The 19482-nt window shown below is 40.7% G+C and overlaps 1 protein-coding gene across 1 annotated transcript in view; it reads left to right on the top strand.

Moving 5' to 3' along the window:
* LOC108794476 (cadherin-10) overlaps positions 1 to 19482 on the top strand; it is a gene marked incomplete at its 5' end in the record, with an annotated part of 115712 nt that overhangs the window by 77996 nt on the left and 18234 nt on the right. Inside the window, one exon of the mRNA XM_018565523.1 lies at positions 9684 to 9805. Within this exon, the coding sequence (XP_018421025.1) occupies positions 9684 to 9805 (122 nt within the window). The remainder of the gene's footprint in view (positions 1 to 9683; positions 9806 to 19482) is intronic.

Here is a 19482-nt window from a genome sequence, read left to right on the forward strand (position 1 = left end):
GTAGCTCTGGTCCTCCATACCCCTAATTAGTTTGGTTGCCCTCCGCTGGACTTTTTCCAACTCAAGGACATCTTTTCTTAGTACTGGTGACCAGAACTGGACCGCGTACTCCAGATGAGGTCGAACCAATGATCTATAAAGTGGCAAAATTATAGACTTGTCCCTGCAATACATCCCCTTTTTAATACAGGACAAGACCCTGCTAGCTTTGTTTACAGCAGCCTGGCACTGCAAACTACCTTTCAGTTTGTGGTCTACAATGACCCCCAAATCCTTCTCCATTTCTGACTTCCCCAGCGGCATACCCATAATTGTATAACCCATTTGTTTATTTTTAATTCCAAAGTGCATTACTTTGCATTTATCGACATTAAACCTCATCTGCCACATTAATGCCCACTCCCCTATTTTATCCAGGTCCTCCTGTAATGTTATAGTGTCTAAGTCCGTGTCTATTACCCTCCCTATTTTGGTGTCATCCGCAAACACGGAAATATCGCTGTTAACACCCTCCCCGATGTCATTAATAAATAAGTTGAACAATATGGGACCCAGCACAGAACCCTGAGGCACACCGCTCATTACACTAGCCCAGTCTGAAAAGGTGCCATTTACAGATACCCTCTGGACACGTTCCCGTAGCCAGTTCTCTATCCACGTACACACCACCTCATCTATGCCCATAGCCCTCAGCTTGTGTAGCAAGCGTTTGTGTGGTACCGTATCAAAAGCCTTGATGCACTTTAATGCACTGCCACGCCTCCTCCCACCCCAGAACGCAGTGAGCTGGCCGGGATGGGATCCAGTGTGTTCCAGCACTAAATCAGGCCAGAACACACTGGAGCTTGTGTGTACTAGCCCTGAAAGTCATAACATACATACTGTTTATTTAATAGAAAAAAAGGTATCAAAATCATGTTTTTTTGAGGGGGCCTTAATGGTTTCTTGCACCGGGGCCCTGAGGTTTCTAGTTACACCTCTGCCCCTCCTCATGAAATATCAAACACTCAGCTCTGAGAAGACTATGAGAGAGCAGAGATGAGTCATCACAACACTTCATAGCTCTGTGAGTCCCCTGCACTTGTGTTTCTAGACCTTCTCTCTGCCACTGTGTTCTGTGTGTCTCCTGCACTTCTTGTGCCAGTAGACCTTCTCTCTGTCACTGGGTTCTGTGTGTCTGTCTGTGAGGAAGATTTCCTGCACTTGTGTCTGTAGACCTTCTCTCTGTCACTGTGTGTCTGTGTGTTTCCTGCACTTGTTGTGTCTGTAGACCATCTCTCTGTCACGGTGTTCTGTGTGTCTCCTGCACTTGTTGTGTCTGTAGATCTTCTCTCTGTCACTGTGTTCTGTGTCTGTGTGTGAGGAAGATCTGCTGAACTTGTTGTGTCTGTAGACCTTTTCTCTGTCACGGTGTTCTGCGTGTTATGAAGATCTCCTGCACTTGTCATGTCTGTAGACCTTCTCTCTGTCACTGTGTTCTGTGTGCATGTGTGTCTCCTGCACTTGTCATGTCTGTAGACCTTCTCTCTGTCACTGTGTTCTGTATGTCTCTCAGATCTCTCCCTCTCCAGGGCCACATTTACTCTCTCTGCTGCCCCAAGTCCAGGTTCCTTAATGTGCCCCCTCCTCCCACCGTTCTTGTCATTTACTGATGACTGTTAGAACTGATACATTTAAAGACACATGGGTGGATTTATCAAATCTGGAGCAGTTTCCCATGGCAACCAATCAGCTTCTCTCCTCAGTTTGCTCAGGTAAGATTTGAAAAAAAGAGAGAGATGCTCAGTGGCTGCAATGCAAATCTGCTCCAGATTTTGTCTGCTCCAGTGTTGATAGATCCCCCCACTGTGCGGTGTCACGGAAGATGTGCGGGATCATCAGAGATGTGTGGGGTCACCAAGGATGTGCAGGGTTACCGAGAATGTGCGGTGGTCACCGGGGATGTGCGAGGTCACCAAGGATGTGCGTTGTCATGGGAGATGTGCAGGGTCACCAAGTATGTGCGGTGTCACCGGGGGTTTTGTGCGGGGTCACCAAGGATGTGCAGTGCCATCGCAGATGTGCAGGGTCACCAAAGAATGTGCAGGGTCACAGAGGATGTGCGGGTTCACCGGGGATGTGCGGGGCAACCATGGATGTGCAATGTCATTGGAGATGTGTGGGTTCACCAAGTATGTGCAGGGTCATTAGGGATGTGCGGGTCCACTGGAGATGTGTAGTGTCACCGGAGATGTGCAGGGTCTCCAAGGTTACGCCGGGTCACTGGGGATGTGCGGGGTCAGCGGAGATGTACAGGGTCACCTGGGATGTGCGGGAGGTACCACGATGAATATTAATGATGCTCGTGCACGGGAGAAGCAAAGCATTGTGGGAAAATTAGTTTTTCCACTCCCTACAGTGTGCACAGCAGTCTGGCAGCCGTTTACATAAACATGTGGAGCCTGATAGGAGAACTAAAAAAAGTAAGTTGTTATGTTTATATCCAGGATCTGCATGTGCCAGCATTATCTGCACACCGTGTACATTGCTGGCATATGTTTTTTGTTTAAATACCGCCACAAAGGTGGAAATGTCCTTTAAAAATGGCCACTTACAAGGGTTTTGGCTAATTTAGCATCATTTAGCACAGACCCCTGAGCAATTTAGTATTCACTCTATATGTGCACTAACTATTCAATGCCTGATGGGAATTGTATTTATGACTACAGGGCTGTGACTATGTGGCTATGACTACAGCCCTGACTATTTTGTTTTCTTAATGTGGAGAAACAGCAAGATCTATTTTGATTGACATGTTGTTGCTTGGTTCTTGTTATTTTGCCACCTGATGTGCTTGGCTTTTCATGCCTGTTATAAATTTAATGCACTCAAGTGGTTTGGTTTAAGTTTCATCTCTTATTGGTTATTAATACATCTAAACTAGTAAACAAGTTTCAATAACTAAGTAAGTGTAATACAGTAATTATTTCAAGAGGCCTGTCTCAGACAGTACAAATTCAAACACCAGAGCTATGACTGCTGGATTTGTTTCCCGTTTTCTTCCTGAAACCTGTGTTAAAAGAGGTGTTCAGAAATTATAGGTTAGATACTCTTTTCATACTATATCTTCTGAACATGCCGACATCTGGGATGACCCCATGAAGAGGCTATTGATGTTATTAATTAAGTCCTGAATCTCCCAGGAATCAAACACTGCATCAAAACTGCCTTGATTTGCCAGTATTACAATACAAAGAAGCCACTTGTAAGCATTTTGCAATTTGTTTGTCTGTATATTAGTGATGCTACTTAATGGAGATCTTTCCCCAAGAGCACAATTACATGTAGCAGCTCTATAATAAATAGCACATTGCTCCCACATCTGAATAGTTATATGCAGTGTCCAGAGCTTTCTAGAGTAGATTGAGAAATTTAATTTAGAGGTGTCAAAACTGCTGAATTATCTTGGCAGATTACTTGCCAGTGAAAGCATGAATTTAAAAAGGAACGTTTTACCTTTGCTTTAGTCGGCTTCTCTGAAGTTTTGCTTGAGAAGTGACAAACTCACTTTAATATATCATAGGTACCAAGTTATTGAAAAAAAATTAAATAACATAATAATAATAATAATAATAATAATACCAATATTGTACCTACCTGCATGGTATCTTATTCATGGTAAATGTTTAATAACTAAAACATTTACTGCTAGCTTTATCAATGGCTGCATTCTACTACACTGCATACTGTAAAATGGTGTGACATCATGCTCCCCCTCTCCATGAACTTCACAGCTACTCCACAAACTTGTATAGTTTATAAGTTAACATCAATTTTATAAGCAGTAATTGAACATCTTCTTTGTAGTGTTTCCTTTTAAAGTCAGGAGGACCGCCTCCTGCTCATAGTGATCACTAGTTTTGGAATCCTCCCCTGTACTATTTCTCATAACTGGTGTAGTCTGTGAATAAAGACTGTTAAAAAAAAATGTTAATTTAGTTAGATGAGGGCTTGATCTAGGTTAAGGTGCCCATACACTGTGCGGATTTCAGCTGGTCCTTGAGGCTGGCATCCCTCCATCATCTGATTTATGGAGCCATTAATGAAGGCGCCACTAATGAAGGCGCCACCAATGAGCTGCAGGCTGTGTTCAGGTATTCTTAAAGTGGCCAGTGGCCACTGTCAGAATACAATGCAAACAGTGGGGATTTCTCAATCGACAAACTCATAGTGGTGATAGAGGAATCTGCTTTCTTCTTTTTTGTTCAGCCCGCAGGTTGAACCAGAAAAAAAGAGCAGTGTATGGCCACCCTTAGTGTCAGCATCAGTGTTAGTGTCCTTGAGATAGGAAAAAAAAGTGTTATATTTAATGTCAGTGTTATTGCCCGTGTTAATGTGTTTAAGTAGGATTAAAAAAGCAAAATGCACACTACTGTGTCTGGGCCCTACTATGGATACAAATTACAAACAATTCACAATTATGTTGCATCCCTGTGCACATCAGGAGTATGACATTTTTTTCAGTGGCAGGTTATGGTAATGGATATGAATCGTACAGTTAAATGTATTATTATTTTTTTTACTATTTTGGGACACTTTTTTGCAGTGACTTTACTTTTGCAGTGCAATCATGGTAGCGCTATCACCCTTGTTGCTGATGTTGCTGTTTAGATGTAGGATACTGATAATAGGAAAAATAATAGAGGGCTTAGATGGACATAGAGTATATAGAGATAATATAGAGATAGATAATCTTAAAGTCCATAAAATCACAAATAAAACTCAGATAAAAATAAGTGCATACCCAGTGACCATTATGCCAACACCCACACAATTTTACATACAACAGTGGGCCACATGTATTTTGAATATATACACACTAGTATCTTTGCATATTTCATAATGGCTAAAACAAACTGTGTAACAGTATCTCAATGTAGCCACTGAAAGAATGTTTACATATTTCTCATGTGTGTTCGATCCTAAAGAGCTGCAACAGCACTTACAGAATTTCATAAATAAGTCTCTGGTGAATGCAGACTAAACATACTTGATATACAGTACATTCATGCACGTATGTAAGTCCTGACATCCCTCCAGCAGTCAGCAAATATCAGTGAATTCTAATATCTATAATAATCATACAAGTGAATGAGCTTTAAAGACAAATTAGTGAGATTTACTGAACCCAGCTGCATTTAGGTAGATTTGACAGTATCCATTACTGGCAATACAACAACATTAATGCTATGACACTAGATGATGTTGCTCAGTATATATATAGTAACATAGTTACAAAGCTGCTGAGGTTGAATAAGGATACAGGTCCTTCTAGTTCAGTGTGTGTGTGTACTGAATGTATGAGTCCTTAATGTACATACCCCTGTACACTGATGTAACGCTCGAGCCGAGGAGGTTTAGGTAGGATCGCAGCTGCGGAAATTGGCTAGAACCTGTGCGTGTGAATTGGCTCAGATCGAGGGTTCCCGTTTACACTCTGTATGGTAGGGAGTGATCTTGTAACCCTCTAGCACATCATACGCCAATCACAGTATAGAATGGGGGGTTGGAGTTCTCCTATAGGTATGCACAGCAGTACCCTTATACAGATATACGGTAAGCCAGCAGTCTCAAGTTAGTATGAATTGTATGAGTAGTTGCAGTCACATTAACCCCACACTCTCCACAGAGAAAACTGAGATATGTTGCATGAGAAGGGCAGCAGTACTATTACTATACAGTTTTGGAAATGGAGAAGCAGTTCACTGAAATGACGTTACACCAATTGCACAAGTGAGTATATGCTGACACTCTCTATGGAGTAGCTCTTAGGGCAAGGTACTTGCGATTTTAAGGGAGGTTCTATAGTCCATTAGCCTTTCCAGGGAAGCTACTGGTGGAGTCATGGCAGTTCCAGAGAGAGAGCTGTCCCATATGAAGTCTTAGGAGAGCAGGGGTAATCCCTGTGAGGCACCCCACGGTACTGGAGAATGGGTGGCAGAGGAGAGCGGCAGGCTGGCGATAACGCTGCTGGTTCGTGTGTCCCACTATTAGGAGAGTTGCACTGGCTCGACGGTCGCAACACTAGAACGCCGAGCCATTGCAACTCGCGTCATTATGAGGAGGAGGATCCCAGAGGGGGAGGAGCCGAGCGCGCCGTGCGCCACCTCGGTCTCCTCGTGACGTCACGCCGCTGGTTGAAGAGGCCGGCCCGCGGCCCCAAGCGCCGGACATGGGATACCCTATGACAACTGAGTGGCCAGATTATTATGACCACGTGATTTTTGTAGGCAAATTAGCTATAATTAGCTATAATTTCGCGCTGAAGTTGCTAGAGGGCCAGACCATTATAAATAGGGAAACAGGTTATTTACCATGACAGTAGAAGTGATTTTTTTCTGAAGATATGGGTAAACAATGTGATTTAACAGCCTTTGAACGTGGGATGATTGTTGGCGCTCGGAGCCATGGAGCGAGTATCAGCAAAACAGCAGAATTTGTTAAATGTTCAAGAGCAGCTGTTGTTAAAGTGTTTAAAAACTGGACTGTCAGCCGAAAATCTGGGTCTGAACGTGCGAATTGTGGCCGTCAGCGACTAGTAAATGTTAGGGCAGAATGGAGAGTGGCATGACTGGTACAAGACAACAGAAGGGCAACAGTGCAGTGTCAGATTCCTCGCATCACCTTTCAACATCTCGTGGAGTCACAAGGAGGCCCAACCAAGTACTCTCGTGGAGTTATCTCGTGGCCCAACGAAGTACTGATGGGGTGGTCATAATAATCTGGCCACTCAGTGTATATTGTATTCACTGAGAAAATCATCTCAATGTTCTTTGAATGTGTCTATACTCTCTGCTGACACAACTACCTCGGGAAGGGAGTTTCACAATGTTGCTGCTCTAACAGAACAGAATCCCCTTTGCAGTTTGAGAGTAAACCTCTTTTCCTACACAATGTATTACTGATTCTACTGGCAACATTAAAAATTGTTGTATATTGCACTCATATACCCTCTTAATCACACCTTCTCCACAGTGAATAAGTGCAATTGCTGTAATCTTTCCTTATAGCTTGGGTACTCTAGCCCTCTTATTAATTTAATGTGCCTTCTCTGAACTCTCTCAAGATCAAGAACATCCTGTCTGTGGATCGGTAAACCAAAACTGTACTGCACACTCAAAGTGAGGCTGAACCAGAGTTTTGTAAAAATGTATGGATTTGTCTCTGGAGTAAACACCATTTTATGCATGATAGTAGTCTGCTAGCTTTGTAAGCTGGCATTACATGATGTACTGTAAGCTGTAGCCTGGCATTACATGCTATTGCCAAGTCTGTGGTCTACTAGGACCCCCAAAACTTTTTTCATCACCAATTTTCCTGGAGGATCCCCCCCTAATGAGTAGCTTGCATGCATATGTTTAACATGTAAAATGCATGACTACATTTATTAATAGTACTGCCTTGTAGATGTCTACTTTATCAAGGTCTTCCTGTAACAGTGCTATGTCCTGTGGTGAGTTTATTACCCTGCATATTTTGTTATGATCAGCACTACTAAACGTGAACTATTAATACCAATTTTGTGATTGTTAATAAATAGGTTAAACAACATGGCACTAAGACAGAACCCTGTGGCATGCCACTCACCACCCTAGACCAAGAGCCATTCATCAATACTCTTTATACTCGTTCCTGTAATCAGTTTTCTGTCCATGTATACACCATTTTGTCAATGGCATGTGGTATGCAATATGCAACAAAGACCAGCTATGCATCAAAATATTGGTTGACAGTTAAGTTCCCTTTTTTTAGTTTTTCATTACAAAAAAAACCTGCTTTTATACAGTTACATTTTCTATAGATGTATCTATAAATCTAAATATTTACAGATTTCTATAGATTTTGATTAAAAATGATTACTTTTCCTGTTGGGTCTAAATATTCTCCCCTGATGAGTCCAATATACGAGAGCCCAACACTTCCATGAAATCATGCTTCATTTCTACCCCAATGCTGCATTTTCTTCTAATGAAGAAGTAATACATCAGATCTTCAGCTCATGGAATGGTGCCCAGTTTTAATATAAGCTTGGCCACTATTATCTGTCCTTTCAGTTTATTATATTTAGCTTTCACTAATTTCATGCACGCTGATTTACTATTTACATGGAACTTGAGATTTGGTAAATAAATATTAACTTCATTAACAATGCATTTATATACCTGACAAACTCCCATTACTTGTTAAACTTATTTAATGGAGTTTATGAGGCATACAAAGTAGCTAGAATTTCAGCATTCATTTGTTACAAAATCATGATCTGCCATTTATTATTTTTAAATGAAAATCAGTAGCAGTCAGACAGAGCTACCAAGGAAACTGAAATATCAGTTATATTATCAGTAAATTAGGCAAACTGCTGTGCTTTAACATAGCTTTAATTCACTCTCAAATTTAAAAATAAATCTCAGCAAGATTAAAAAGACACATAAATCTGGCAAATTTTCATGCAAGCAAAATGTTAACTTATCTTAACTCAACTGTGGTGAATGTGTAGTATATTTATTTTCTCCCTAAAGATTAACTCCAGTCAGCCAAGAGCCAGTCAGCTGTACTGCAGTGGTTATGTGCTAACATTGGACATGCTAATAGAAGAAGAGATCAGAATAACAGAGAGATGAGCTAATTAACCTGACATTTCTCCTTTAACTTTTCAGTCGCAGGCTTGGGACCTGTATGTGTCACTTAAAGGCCAATTGAAGCTTCCACAATTAAGACTGTAAAGCAGTAAGGCTGTATATACAATAACAAACATGTTTTTCTTTTTTGTTTTTCCCCTGCTTGCAGCATTGGTTAAACTATGCTGTTCTATTAGGACGTTAGAGATATGGATCACTGCTGAACAGATAGCACAGCAGTCTAGGTCTCCAATCATCTAGCATAACACTTCTCCAATGCTCTAATCAACAGTGCTGCTCAGGGAGTGTGAGTGCTGCTGATTGGAGTGCTGGACAAGGGTCACTGAAGCAATGGAGACCTGGGCCTCTGCATTGTGCGTGGGAGCAATGGTGGAGCTGTCCTGGATGCTACCAGGACAGGGTATTTTAACCCTTGCATCAGTTTTTGTTACTGTATACACAGCCTAGATGCATTATAATCCTAAATGCAGAAGCTTCAAATGCAAGAGACAAATCAGGTCCCCTGCTCTATCAGACAGTACTGTGCTATATATGCCAGTGCTGTGTAAATCTCATTCTGAGTAAGCAAAAATGAAAATCCTTTGGCAGGTAAGACAGCTTCCTTATAATTATTTGAACTGTACTTTAAGATGGAGTTCAACTGTAATTTGCATAAAAGACATGAGAAAGGAATGGCTACATTTGTTATGTTGGTTACCAGCTTTTGCCCAAAAGTAGTTCATCTCAATGTCACTGGATTTTAATGGGCTATATTTCAGCTTTCTTTCAGAGTCCAACAATTTGCATTTCTGGGGTAGTCAGCATATACAACATAAGCTTAAAAATACAAATGTGTAAATTAACTTCTTTCTCTTGTAACTTTTATACAATTTAAAAATCTGGCTACTCAGTGTATATTTCTACATTGTTATAAAGTGTTTGTTACTCACAGTGTTTTCACATTAATGTCATTATTATACCTAGTGTTAGTTAACATTTCTTACCTTTTTGTATATTTTTATTCAGATAATCCCAAGCAAACAACACGGTCAACTGTTTATATACTGATTCTGGATGTCAATGACAATGCACCACAATTTGCAATGTTTTATGATACGTTTGTCTGCGAGAATGCAAGACCAGGACAGGTAACTAACATCTTTTTTTTTTTTCAAATGTACTTTAGAAAAGTGATCAAATAGCCAAATGTTCTTATAAGAGATTATTTTGCTGATCCACAATCATGATCTTCATCACCAGTTTTCAATGCATTTTTTACTTTTTAATTTTACCTTTCTTAACTTCCTAAAGGAAAATAGCCTGACACTCCAGATATATAGGCTGGATCTGGTTGGGAGCATGTGGAACAGCCTGTGTTTAACAGCCTCCAGCTGTACATCTTTTTTAATTTTCAAAACTTTCTGTGTTTAGGTATATTCCCTTTCCATCTTGTGAAAAATATTCAGCACATGACCACATTCAAGGCCATGCTGCATCTGACACCCTGGTGTCCTGTATGGGGCCATTCCCAGGAGGGACAGGTGCTGCGTTTGGTAGCCTGTTCTTCCCTATGGGAGGACCCGGCCCTACGCTGTCATACGCACACCCGAACTGCACATATGTGCGGGTTTGGGTGTCCAGACTCAGATGCAGATAGGATAGATTCTGTCTGTGTCTGAGCATAGACACCCGGACCCGCACGGATATGCAGTTCAGGTGTGCGTATGACAGCATACGGCCGCGTCCTCCCATAGGGAATAACAGACTGCTACACGCAATCACACACAGCACCTGCCCCTCCCGGGAATGGCCCGATATGGGCATTCATGCCACATAGACGTGTACTCCCTGAGTTAGTCCCATGTGAATGAGGCCTAATAGGCATCAGAGCACATATTTGGTGCCTGATGGTGTCTGCATCCTGACCTACCAGACTGCTATTGTGTATTTATACCTGTATGTCTCTGCTTGTACTCATCTTCTGTTTTTGACTAGTATTCAGCTCACTCTTGTATATATCTGTTGTTTTGCTGTCCTAGGTTACATCCTAAAGGTGAACTTAACGTGACACTACATTTGGGAATTAAACTTTTAAAATGCAATAACGTACCTTAACGATTACCAGTGATGCACAAATAAGCTACATTTTTGTTAATAGTTAAGTAACTTGAATGCATGTTAAAGGTTAAACTCCTGAGATTAGTGTCACTTTAAAGCAGACCCTCACTTAAAATGAAATCAAAGCATCATGTTAATCCTCCCCTTCTCTGTCACACACAGGTATTTTTGGGGGTGAGCAGAGAAAGTGCCATTTGTTCTTTATGCTAGGAGCCACTCCCTTATTCCTAGCCAAGGATGACATAGCCCTTGGCTTACCCACAATTGACTGATGAGAGAGACTGTCCTGACGCATCCTGGGATGTGTGATGTGTATCCCAGGAGGCTTCAGGACAGTCTCTCTCAGCAGTCAATTGTATTCACAGCAGCACTTCAGCAGGGGGCCAGCTTAGTGAAAAGGAAATGAGAGCTGCCTCCTGAATTCAAGACAGTGGAACGTGAAAAGAAAAAATCTGATAAGACTTGGGGTTCAAGGACAGTGCTGGATTCCATAGACTGCTATGCATGTGCTTTTAAAAAGACAGCAGCCAGAGTACAGTAATTGGTCTTGGACAATCCACTTGTATCTGTATTTACAACATCAAATGTGGTGTTTGTGGGTCATGGTGCATGATGATAGGATGCACATGTTAGGACCTCTCTATTGCCAATGCCATTGCCTATTGAGGATAGAACATTGGTTTCTTCCATAGGAGGCAAGAGGGTAGACTGGGTAGGCAGGGAAGAGGCTTGATAGTAACTGATTAGGTGAAAAATCAAAGAAATACTATGAAGTTAGTTTATGATTCTTGAAAAGGTGGGTTGTGCTTAAGAGTGGGATCTAAGCTCCCTTACTTCTCCAGCATTGACATATTTCTACCTGTATCCCACCTGCAAGGCTTTTCATAGCCTCCACATTACTCAGTAGGCCACTACTGCACCACACTACAAGAAAGTGAAATATTTCCTACATTGGGAAGAATATGACAGAATTATAGGCATATGTGACTTCATCAAAAGGGAATTATATCACCATATTTGGATACATTATGTGGAGATATGGCTGGCTTATGGGAAATGTTGTAAAATATGGCTGCATTATTAAGGAGGGTATAACTGCATTATTAGGAGATAGAGCTGCATTATGGGGAAGCAATGGTTGTATGAAAGAGAGGTATAGCTGCATTATGGGGAATATAGCTATATTATTGGGGTTATGGCTATGTTAAGGGGAAGTATGGCTGCACTGTGGCGCATGAGGAAAGATAGCAGCTGCACTGTGGCACATGATAAAATATAGCAGCTTTATAAAGAGATATTGATGCATTTATTGGAGTATTTTTTTATTAGGAATGGGGATGCCAATACTGATACAGCATAAGATACACACTATAAATTTAGATAAATGCATGTAATACTGTACTTGACCTGTTAGAACCTCTGAAAAATGTTCCTTGTATAACTGAATGCTCTGTGCATATATGCAACTTATTTGCCTTAACAAATGTACACACATTTACATTCTTCTGAAGGGTCTCCTGTCTTCACATCTTTCCCTTAAAACACATAAAGGGTAAAAGTCTGGGAAACCCTATTATTATGCTTCCTATTTAATAACTAAAGTAATTAAGAATAACAGCATGAGAAATGAATTGCAGGAATCTCCTATAATCCCATGTTCCATTTACTACAATGGAACTTTTCTGAGACTCAGAGCTTTTCCTCCCCAAACATTAAACCTTGATGTGGCATGTCAGCAAAGAAGAGTACCCACATGAAGGTAGAGCTTCATGTTTATTATTTCACTGGTATCTATTATAGGAGGAGTCTTTTTCACTAAATGTAAGCAAAATAACAAACAACATCTGGACCATATAGCTCAAGAATATTTTCTGGCTGTAAATTAGCTTAGAGGGTTATTCACAAAGCTGCCGAAGGCAGCCGTGTGAATAACCGACCCGTAGTGAGGTGTGCCGAACGCTGTTTGGCTATTTACTTCAGGCTTGTACAGCTGATTTCAGCCATACATCGGCTGAAATCAGCCGTCCATCGGCTTGCTTCGGCTGGCTTCGGGTCGGCCGAACATGCTCAGCATGTTCGGCTGACCCGAAGTGCCAAACAGCAGTGAGTGGATAGTTGTTCTGCTCGGTACCTCCGTGGTACTGAGCAGAATAGAAAAACAGTTTAAAAAAGTGTTAAAAAATAGAAAACGATTGGGCAGAGCTAGTAGTGGCAGCTAGCTCTGCCCAACTGTTTTCTATTGGCCGAGACCAGCTGTCATTACAATGAGAGCTCGGTGGAGCCGGCAGTGATATCAAAACCGGCTCCGCTAAGCTCTCATTGTAATGACCAGTGACGTGCGGTACCTCTTGCTTGGGGTGAGGTATTCCCAGCCCCGCCCCCACTGACCAAAGACCTGCCCCGCCTCCTGTTGGCCGAAGCTCCGCCCCATCAAACAAAGCCCCTCCCCAACCTGTCCCCAAGCTAGTGTAAAGGATGAGTTGCCTCCCCTGACCGCATGTCCCTGGTAATGACAGTGCAGCATCCCCTGGTTACCTTTTAACCAGGGAATGCTGAACTGTCATTACACACTGAGAACTTGACAAAACCACTTGCTGATTCCCCTGCTATGTTTTTTTCTATTATCTTGACAGCTGCTGCAGGCTGCCGTCAGAGAAAAGAAATAAAAACAACAACAAATAGCATAGGAATGAATAGCTAGGCTGCTATTGGCCATTTCAAATTGGAATAGCCATTAGTAGGCTGGCTATTGCACCTGCCTACTGCTGCTGTAAATCAGCAGAGGTGGACCTGAAGTTTTCCATCAGCCTAGCTATTCATTCCTATGCTATTTGTTGTTTTTCATTTCTTTACTCTGATGGCAACCTGTGGCAGCTGTCAAAATAATTAAAAAAAAAAAACATAGCAGGGGAATCAGCAGATAAGAGGGAGCTAATGCTTTCCCTGTTATCTGATGCTTTTTTTTCTTTGTATTCAGACAGCAGCTGCAATCAGCAGCTTTGTATTCAGACAGGGAGTCAGCCGATATCAGGGGGAGAAAGGCTAGGATTGCTCAGGGCATTTTTTAAATTTTTAAATGGGGGTCCCTCCTAACATTTATAACATTTGGGAGGAGGACCCCACGCTGTGTTTATTTATTTGTTTACATATTGAGGAGAGAACAGTCTGCTTTGGCAGACTGTTCTCCCCGCTTCGGCTGTGTGTTAAACTCAGTCGAGCCGAAGCATATGCCTTCAGCTCGACTGAGCCTCTCGGCCAACTTCGGGAGCTGTACAGGCTATAGTGAATAGCCCGTACAGCAGCCCTTCGGTTCTACTGAACCGAAGGGGTTCCGGGGGCCGAAGCTAGCTGAAGGGTCAGCCGAAGCTACGGCTAGATCCTTTGGCAGCTTTGTGAATAATCCTCTTTAATGTCAGTCCTAAAAACTGGACTAGTTTTTCTAAATCACATTTTTATGTAAGAAATCGCATAATATTAAAAGATTAAACATTATAGATATATAACATGTTAATGTCTCCATATATCTTGCAATAGCTGATATTTTAGGGCATATTTATCTACCTCAGCTCTCCTATCTGAACAATATCTGGATCTATTTTTACATTTCTGCTATAGGTCTATTTATTCAGCAATAACTTTTCATTATGATAACAAAGTAATACATTATTATTTTAGGACAAATAAATCTTTCTTTCTTTGATATAGTCTTGCAAAAATAATTTCATTTTTATGCAATCCATAGACAAAAATTGCAACAGAACTAAAAAATATATGTTTTTTCTTCCTTGATCAGTGATCATTGCTAGTTTAAAACAAATTTGTTCTATTTTATATGGCACTAAAATTGTGCTTCTGTTACAATACATTGCAATGTTATTTACAAATTAACTAAAAGGTTTTTTTAATTTTTAAAGCAATACTAAAACAATTAATAAACAAAGCAAATAAAATAAAAATGTTTAAAAATTAATGGTTAGAAAACAAATTCAGCATACAAAAATATTTAAAGGGAGAAATGGAAAAGGAGGTAATTAGAGCTGATTAAGGTAAAGAAAGGGTTAATAATGGGTTAAATGGAAATAGATTTAATAAAAAAATTTTTTTTTACTTGTGAGGTTGCTTTACCAGACATCATATGCACATAGAAGCTCATCCCTTTGATCTACAGATTAATAAAACAGAGTAGATATAAAGCAATGTTACTTTGTATTGCTCTATCCTGCATTGCACCCGACAGTCCATTTTGAAAGAAAAAGCTTCTTCAGTTACTGTATTTACACAGCAGCTCCTAGTCATCATTTTAATTTTTGGGAATCACCAGCAAGTGCAAGGTGGGAGCAGCAGCAGGGCAGTAGGACAGGACATGCTACATTTTCCCTGTGTACTTCATTAATTTTTTGGGGCACGTGTAGTGTTCAAATCTGGTTATAAAGCAAAGGCTGTGGCATTACACTGGTGGTGAATCATTCACCACATATTAAAACACACTGACATGGAAGTTTCACCTGCAGTAAATATTTTTTAAACTTTGGTAATATTTATTAGTAATAGTTCTCAGTAGTTGTTTACTGATTTCTAATTTTCTTCAAAATGTTTTAGGCTGAAGCAAGGAATGACTGAAAGACAACACTCCATTGCTAACACTGTGAGCATTGTAAATTTAGTCTAAAGAGTGGCCTGCTAAATAAAGAAAACCACAAATCATGACTCAAAATGGAAGCATGATGAATACGCTTCAGAAGCCAGGACTGAGTTGTTGTTTTTTGCCCTTTTTCAAATTGTTATTTTTGAAAAGAAAAAAAACTAAGTGTGGGGCCACCCTCCCAAATCATACTAGACCCTTTAGATCTGGTAGGAATGTTAGAAGGGACCCTAAGTTAAAAAATAAAAAAGTGTGGGGTTCCCTCCAAAAGTCATATCAGGTCCTTGAGATCTGGTAGGAATTTTAAGGAGGAACCCCACCCCCAAAAATGGGGAATACATGTGGGGTCCCCCTAAAATTCCTAACCAGACCCCTGTCCAAGCACAGGCCTGGAAGGACATGAAAGGGGGCACGAGCAAGCGGCCCCTTCCCTGCCATACTAGGCCACATGCCTTTGGCACTGGGAGGGGTGCTTTTCCAGGGTCCCCCCTGGAAAAGCACCTTGTCCCCATGCAGATGGGGACAAAGGCCTCTTCCCCACAAGCCCTGAAAAAAATAATGAAAAACAACATGACACCCGCTGACCCATCTGCTTGTGATGAACTCACACAGCAGAATGACATTTTGACAGATGTCAACAAAATATAAACAATTGGGCAGAGCTAGTCTGCTTCGGCAGACTGTTCTCCCCGCTTCGGCTCAGCCGAGCCGAGGAATATGTGTTTGGCTTGGCTGAGCCACTCGGCTGCCTTCAGCTACTGTACAGGCTATTGTGAATAGCCTATACAGCAGCCCTTTGGTTTGACTGAACCGAAGGTCTCTGGTGGCCGAATTGAAGATTCTTCGGCAGGTCAGTGAAAACCTTCTAATTCTGTGTAGGGTTGGGGACTGGCAGAAAATCAGACCTTCCATTTTTATGTGAGGTCCAATTTAAGTTAATTTTTTTTATATAGTTTATGAAGTTTTGAGGTGGGATATAATATAGCCTATTAGACTGCATGGGTACATCAGTACATATAATAAAATTTAAATCCAAGATTAATATTTTTTTTCCTATATTAATGTGTCTTTTTCTTGTCCATTTTACTGACTGTTATTAGTTTTATCTCAGAAAACATTCAAAATGAATTACATTAGATATGTTATTTCCTGATACTGTATGTCATATTTCTACAGTAGTGACTTAAAAACTGTCCAAATGCGTATTTAACACTTCTGTTGCCAAAGCTGTTTTTGCAAAAAATTTTGCACACGTTACATAGTTACATAGTATTTGAGGTTGAATAAAGACATTAGTCCAATTAAATGTTAAAATGGATATTTTAGACCTGAAGGCCATTGAAACCTTACAGAAGCATATCTTTTCTGACTGCAAACGTCCTGCAGAATGAAATGCTGACAACTGCATTTTTATGTCAAACTATATTAGCACACATGTTTATCAAACTGTTTATCAAATTTTCAGTAAGAATTCAGTAAGAAATACAGTATTTCAGTAAGAAATACACAAACACAATATCAAATCCAATTTTGATCTTAAATATAAAAGATTAGAATGTGCTAGATTATGATTAAATAGATACTAAACGTGTCAAGCTTCAAATGGAATGGCAAAAAATTATGGTATCCAAAATTGCTCATAGGTGATGCTTTAACCACTTGAAGGCCATAGTGTTTCACCCCCTTCCTGGCCAGGCCATTTTTCAGTATACCTTTACAGATCACTAATTTAGAGTTGACAGTGAATGATGACACTAGAATTATTGCTCTCACTCTGGCCTGTGTGGACATACCCAACATGTGTGGCACAATCATTTTGTTTATAGGTGTACCTGATGTGTATTTTGTATGCACGTGTACATTGGAAGTTAAAAATGTTTTTGAGGTTTTTATTTGTTTTATTTTACTATGGGGTCTATTCACGAAGCAGCCGAAGGATCTAGCCATAGCTTTGGCTGATCCTTCGGCTAGCTTCGGCCCCAGGACCCCTTCGGTTCAGTACGGGCTATTCACTATAGCCCGTACAGCTCCCGAAGTGGGCCAGGTGGCTCAGTCGAGCCGAAGGCATATGCCTTGGCTCAACTGAGCCGCGGTGAAGGGCGAAGCCGGCCGAGCTGTTCTGAGCATGTTCGGCCGACCCGAAGTCACACAAAGAAACCCGATGTACGGCTGACTTCAGCCAATATAGGGCTGAAATCAGCCGTACAAACCTGAAGTGAATAGCCGAACAGCGTTAGGCTCACTTCACTTCGGGTCAGTTGTTCACTAGTGAATAGACCCCTATATTTTTAAACCTTTTTATGCTTAACCTGATTGCTATCACATGGGTGACTTATTATAACATGGGGGACTTATAATTTGGGGGGGACTTATAATTTTGTCTTGTTGTGAGTCAGCCTGCACATCAGAATTTATGTGTGCTTTATAACAGCTTAATAAAGCAACAAAATTCACATTCAGCTTCCTGACTCTGTCAATAGTTTTTCCCCTTCTTGAGGTTCCACAGTGACTGCAACAGGGGCCTGTCTGTTCAGACCAGCAGACCTGGACACATACAGTATGTCCTATGTGTGCCCCATTCAACACCCTGGTCTTGGCACCCACCTACAGAGTGTCCACTTCAATCACTGCCTGGGCAGCACTGATTCTTGACATAGGCTTAGTATTGATTGCCAGAAAGACCACCTTTTACTTTACTGGAATTCTGAGTGATGATGTTGTCACTTCTGGTTTCAGGTGTCATTTCTCTGACTGCTGAGGCTGAAGAAGAATCTGGTGAAACTTATTCTGTGCTTCATTAGATTCTGTGTGGTCCATATGTGGCAATAGGAGTCTAATAGACACCTGATGTCTCATTAGAGATGACATTTTCATGTGTTATGTACCAGGGGTTTTGTCCTCTTTGACAGTATATAAGTGAAAATAAACAATTAATAAAAACATACAAACAATCCCACCTCCATACAAACAAATGTTATGTTAGATTCACAATGTTTTGCACTGTGGTATGTTACTGCACACATTAAAGCACATTGAATTATGCAGGCCCATTCATTTTGAATGGGCTGCCAGCACTGCAATGCAGGCAAAAACTTACAGGGCTCATTGACATTTTTGTGGTGTTTAAACATGTGTTATGTTGTGCATTAAAGTGCATTGCATTAAGGAAGCATAATCAAAATGAATGGACTGCCATCACACAAACATGCTTAACCCCTGCAGGACCACAATAAGTATATAAATATTGCAGTCCTGAAGTGGTTACTGCAGCAGCTGTGCTCTTGGAATTGTTCTTCCCAGTTGCCACCTAACTATTACAAATAAGTAATTGAGTGGCTGTAGAGCTGCCCAATCACTTGTGTGCTGCTAAAACGGGTGCTGCCCCAGCTTTGTTGCTGCTGACATCTATCCTGGAATCCACTGTCCCTCATTCAGGGTGGGCACAGCTGATATATGCAGCTTGACGATGATTTTGCCACTTCTGGTTTCAGGTGTCATTTCTCTGACTGCTGTGGCTGAAGAAGAATCTGGTGAAGCACATTGTGTGCTTCATCAGATTCTGTGTGGTCCATAGGTGGCATTAGGAGTCTAATAGACTCCTAATGTCTCAATAAAGAGGACCTGTCACTTCATATGTGCTATCACTTGGGGTGTTTGTTAGCATTCTTTGTGATAGCAATAATGTGGTTAGTGCGCTTATGTGTGAAAACAATAATTGCAGCACACATGTTGCTTATAAATGGAAACATTGTAAGAGCAATAATTAGTGCTATGAGTCTTTGCTAACTCTAAATTGATGATTTAAAAGCATTGCTTATCGGCAATTTTGAATACTGTTGTTTTTGCCATTTCACAGGCTTGTACAAATTTAAGACTTAGCATGTTTGCTATAACACAACACCACCCCATATTTAATATCTTACAAACAATTGAGTATTATATTCTGTTTTTTGTTTTAATGTATTTTACCTAAAAATATTGATTTGATAAACATTTGGCCAAATATTATGTGACATAAAAAATTGTATCAAACACTTTTTTTCTTCTAAAGGGCCTCTAATTTTA

Source organism: Nanorana parkeri, unplaced genomic scaffold (genome assembly GCF_000935625.1).
Source record: "Nanorana parkeri isolate BGI_ZX_2015 unplaced genomic scaffold, ASM93562v1 scaffold855, whole genome shotgun sequence".
Taxonomy (NCBI): Eukaryota; Metazoa; Chordata; class Amphibia; order Anura; family Dicroglossidae; genus Nanorana; species Nanorana parkeri.